The following is a 5680-nucleotide window of genomic DNA, read 5'->3' as shown; positions in this document are numbered from 1 at the left end:
GTACTTGGGAACGTACGGTTCAGATTTCCATCTGAGCTTCTGAGCCGGCTGACCAGACCGGTCAGCCGCCCAGACCTCCTTTCTCTTCTTTTCTTCCTTTTTAGCCGGCTGTTGTTGTTGTTGTCGGCTGTCTCTTCTGTCGGATTTTTTGAAATCCGACGGTTGCTTTACAGCACAAAGCTTCGTCGCCTGTATGTAGGCTTAAGCTTCCATTAACGCCTCTTGGAGGGTGGCTACCCTTTTCCGGACGAGGTCAAACTTGAAGGTTGACCCGTCCTTCAGACCCTTAAAAAAGTCTGTGTAAGCAACTTCATCAGACAGCCCTTGAATCTGAATTCTCATCAGATTGAACCGCCTGACATACGACCGGAGCCCTTCTCTGTCACCCTGCTGTATTTCCCCCAGATCGAGGCTTGTCTTTTTAGCCGGGATGTTCATTGAGAAGTTTGACGTAAACAAGTACGCCAAGGTCTTGAAGCTGTTGATGCATCCGGCTGGTAAGTTACCAAACCACCGTTGGGCAGTGCCCTTCAAGGTAGCCGGGAAACATCGGCACCAGACGGCATCATCCAACCCCTGTAGGTACATGAGGTTGGAATAAGCCATTAAATGATCTTCTAGGTTGGAGGTACCATCATAGGCCCCTACCAACACGTTTTTGATCTTGGCCGGCTGTGCCGCCTGGGTTATCTCAGGGGGGAACGCCGAGGGCTGTTCTCCCAAATTCAGCAGGCGCTGCTGCCAATCCATGAGTTGGAACGGCTGCTGCACATTTCTGCCAAACGGACCCGTTTGGGTAAAAGGGGATCCACCCAGCCCATTTGGCGAACCAAATAGACCAGGCTGGATCACTTGGGGTCCAGACCGGGCGGATGGTTCGCCCGTCTGACTCCCTAGACTCGTTCCCGTACGCCTGTTAGAGGTGTCAGGGAAACTGTCTGGAAAGGTCGACGTTGAAGCCGACGCAGACGCCAGACTTCTCTTTTCTTGGAGAAACGTCCGGGCGTCAGAGAATATCTTTTTTTAACCATCCGGCTGCAAGTGCCGGATGGGTTTTCTGGGTTCCGCTTGCAGGAAGCGGAGCCGGTTTTGATCGAACCGGAGGCCCCCCCCCCTCCTTTGGCTTTGGATGAGGGGTAGGGACCCGGTCCTTGATTGCCTTCTTGTTAGAAGGCTTCTTGGCCGGCTGACTCTTCTTGGGAGTAGCTGACCGAATAAGGTTCTGGATCTCGCCTTTGAAACTATTCATGAAGGTCATGAATTTGTTCCTTGTGACGAGAGCAGAGCCTTCTGCCTCCTGTGCAGCTCCAACCGGGTTGCTAGCTGGGTTGCTTGGAGCAGCTTGGATGTTTTCCCGTTCCTTCTTATCCCTGGAACGGGTGTGCTTGGTTCTGAAGGACCCGTTTGGGGCCACATAGGTGTCGAGTCCATACTCATCACCGCTTTCATGGTCCGTCTGGACCTCAGGCTCGGCCGATGGCCGCCTGTCCTGATCCGGTGGTACAGGGTTAGAAGCCATCTCAGAAGTACTCTCCCCACAGACGGCGCCAAATGTTTCGGGGTTTTCTGGAGTGTCCTGCGGAGAGTTACAATTCCGAGAATGCCCTTCAACCGCCTGTACCTGCAAAACCACGAAGACTCCGGTTGGGTGGAGCTCCGCCTCCGACGATCAAGTCAGTGATGTACGGGAGGAAGAAAGTGCGTAAAAGAGTGATTACTTCTCGCGTAATGGGAGAATTCCGCAATTAAGATTGCTCGGTTTTGGTGTAAATGTATTTATGCTTGTATTCAATGCCCCATTAATGAGGATTCTCCCACTATTTATAGTGGGGAGCATTGGTTCCCCATTTAGGGTTCCTAGGGCACGTGTCAGCAGGGGATTGGAGCCCTGCTGACTAATGCCAAGGTGCCACGTGTCGCTCAGCCATTGGGCCACGTGGCTGGGGTAATTTACCCCAAACAAGTGTCATCAATAATTTCATCATAATTGTAAGCCCATTGGAATATTTCTTTGTAAGTTCCCATCAATGTTGTAAACATGCCTTACTATACTTTGGACAAACATTTACACATATCACAATTATTATATAGAAACTAGTGCATGCAATATAAGATATAGAAATCATGATAAGATATTAAGCAAAATATACAATAAGTAATGCATCTAACAACTACTGACATATGCAATGAACAATTCGTTAACCTATGACTTATACATGCATATAAACATACATAGGACTCAAAATAATGCAAGACACTATACAGTGTGGACTTAAAAATCCATATTTCATTGGACTTCTGGTCCATGATAAACTTTTGATCATTATCATTATGTCGACATCAAAATGGACATATACATTTCAAATCCCTTATTCACTAGTCCATTCTATCATACATATGCATATTATTTATCTGTTCCATTGTGTACCGGTATCATAATATTCCTTTAACATACATTTCGCATATTATTTTACTATGATATCTGAATACATTTCTTATTGGTACCATCATAACTTTCTTACATCATAGGCCATCTATTATAATAATTCAGATATCTATACCACTTTTAGGGTATTTCATACACTATGGTATTTATATACTATTACACTGTTAGTTAACTGCACTATCTTGCCATATATCATATTTATTAGACATATCTTTATTTTGGAACCGATCATACAACCTACACTTCAGGTGTAGTGATTCAAGTATAATTGGCAAGATTTTATCTTAATGTATACACATAATTTAATATGACCAAAATGTATCTTTAACGCTATGCAACATAAGTCATAAATACAAATCAAATCATAAATGTGCAACATATCTTGATAATATATAGACAAAAGTTGGCATATAACTTTTCAAACTACCTTTATAGCGATCATCAATTATATTTTCCGATTTTTCCAACTTTTGCTAATTCTTCTCCCCCTAAGTTGGTAAAATATCTCATTTATAGGGGCATCTAATTCTATACCAACTTAGTATACAAATTAAAATTCTTTCCATCGGGAGGATCACAATCAAAATAATTATCTCGGAAGATTTGTATTAAACAAGTTTTATCTCTTCTAGAGAACAATTTCAATGAAGAATCATTTCTTCATTAACTTTACACTGCGTATGTATTTATTGTTACACTTTCCATAATATGTTCCCTTATGGAGATCAATGTCAATGGGGAGACATGTGTTGTGCAGTTGTACGTTTTTCTTTCTTTTCCAATTTCTTATGTGCTGACATATAATAGCCCCAATCAAAAGAATTATTATACAAGCATAAATCACTTGCTTGGAATTCTACTAGGTAGTGATCTTCGAGATCTTTAAAGATTTAAATAGAGTATTTGGTGAGATTCTGGTCACCTAATAGTTGACAATAACATATTTGTTATTCTGGTGAACTTCTGGTCACCCATTACTCTTGACATTTTCATCAATACAAATTATTATAAATCATTATTCAATAATAGCTCAATCTCAATGTTATGTCTTACCATTTAACTCATTTCATATATGCAACATTTTGAGAGCGTCAGCACATTATCAAATGAAACTTCAAGTTTCCGTAACGGGTAATTATTAAATCCGGATGGCCTAATTTAATTATCACATCCAGTCACTTCTCTAAATTTGAATTCTGGTCAGTATTCCAACACTAGTGATCACTTTGTTAAAATTATTTTATGCATGGCCATGAATATGATGTGATATTAGAACACCAAAATGTGTTTCTTTATATAATTAGCAAGACAATCAACTAATACTTGATCCAAAATTTTATACTCTGCTGGAGCTTTGACTATAATATTGATACATGCTAAGCTTGTTGGATAATTTTATTCATATCCATCTTCAGGATGGTATCATTTTAAAATATATTAATTAACACGTGGCCACTTTTATTAAATAAAACATTAATATTTAAGTTAATGTATGTACCAAACTGACCATCAATATATTTTATTATTTATGTGCAAGGATTACATAAAATAATATATATAAATACTATCTCCCCCTAATCCTTGCATGTGGGGGCATTAAATTAATCCAACTACCTTTAAATCTCTTGCACCTTTTAAGCCATAAATTCTTTTATCAATGCATGTATCAAGCAAAGTAAAATGATTCTTATAAGACTCATATTCGTTCCTCTTACTCAATTATATGAACCTTTATACTAAAAATTCTCAAATTAATATTGTAATAGAATTAAAGGAGCTAAAATAATATTCACTAAACCAAATAAATTAAATTAATAAATGATTAATAATAATGATAATGAAATATCCAAAAACATAAAAAATATCCAGAAACAAATGTCTCATAAAGCATAAAATCATAGCACTACGATAAAATTCTATAATAAATGCAAGCTAATTAATAGAGTTTATTCGCCAATGGATCATAATTTATTCAATTATTTTCTTCAGAATTAGGAAAGAAATCTGCTTCCAGGTGAGTTTTATCACCGTAATCAAAATCACCTTCGCCATCCTCGTACACCAAATTTGTTTCCACTTTCTTTCCTTTCTGTTTGATTGATTGTTGATAAAGGTCTACTAGATGTTTTGGTGTACGACACACACGATTCCAATGGCCTTTTCCTCCACAACGGTAGCATATATTTTCATATTTATCCTTCTCATTCTTATTTCCATCTTTATTGTCCCACTTCTGGTGAGAGTATGAGTTTCTAAAATGACCACCTCGACCACGATCATGTCCACGTCCGCGGCCGCGACCACGACCTCGACCACGGCCTCGACCACGACTGCTGGCGTGATCTCTAGCCCTTTGCTCTTTCCACTATGGGATGTCGTATTCGCTTCAGGGAATGGAGTAGAGCCAGTTGGGCGTGATTCATGATTTTTCATTAATATTTCATTATTTTGCTCAGCCACAAGGAGACAAGATATCAATTCAGAATATTTTTGTAAAACTCTTTTCACGGTATTGTGTCTGCAGGACAACATTGTTTGCATGAAAAGTAGAGTATGTTTTTTCTAACATTTCTGCATCCGTGATTTTCTCTCCACATAATTTCAATTGTGATGTAATTGTAAACATGGCTGAGTTGTATTCACTCACAGACTTAAAGTCTTGTAATCTTAAATGTAACCAGTCATAACGAGCCTTTGGTAATATCACAGTTTTCTGGTGGTCATACCTTTCCTTTAGATTACTCCAAAGGACTTGTGGGTCTTTAACAGTCAAGTACTCAGTCTTAAGGCCTTCATGAAGGTGATGGTGAAGGAATATCATAGCTTTAGCCTTATCTTGGCTTGTTGCAGTATTGTTTTCTTTAATAGTATCACCAAGTCCCTTTGCATCTAAGTGTATTTCAGCATCTAACACCCAAGACAGATAGTTGTTTCCAGTAATATCAAGAGCAACAAATTCGAGTTTTGCAAGGTTTGACATGATTCACTGATATATAAAACAATATTATAAATTAGGAACTAAGATGAAATAATAACATAAATATAAATATTGGCAATCCATATTATTAATAACAAAAGAGAAAGAATCAAGCAACACTAGTTGCTGCCTTGCTCGGTGCTGTTAGTCTATACACACTACTAAAGCACCTCTTCTATCTCTCTTCCCTTCTCACTTCTCTTTTCTCTCTCTTCCCCAAAAAAACAAACCCATTTCATAAAGATCAAACATTTCAA

The 5680-nt window shown here is 38.8% G+C and overlaps 1 protein-coding gene across 1 annotated transcript; it reads right to left on the bottom strand.

Moving 5' to 3' along the window:
- Nucleotides 1-4925: 4925 nt before the first annotated feature.
- LOC110729410 lies at nt 4926-5426 on the bottom strand. Its single transcript, XM_021909152.1, has one exon. The coding sequence runs from the start codon at nt 5424-5426 to the stop codon at nt 4926-4928; it is 501 nt and encodes a 166-aa protein (XP_021764844.1).
- Nucleotides 5427-5680: the final 254 nt, after the last annotated feature.

This window comes from Chenopodium quinoa, unplaced genomic scaffold, assembly GCF_001683475.1.
Source record: "Chenopodium quinoa cultivar QQ74 unplaced genomic scaffold, ASM168347v1, whole genome shotgun sequence".
In the NCBI taxonomy this organism is placed as follows: domain Eukaryota; kingdom Viridiplantae; phylum Streptophyta; class Magnoliopsida; order Caryophyllales; family Amaranthaceae; genus Chenopodium; species Chenopodium quinoa.
This window is presented reverse-complemented; position numbering and strand designations above follow the sequence as displayed.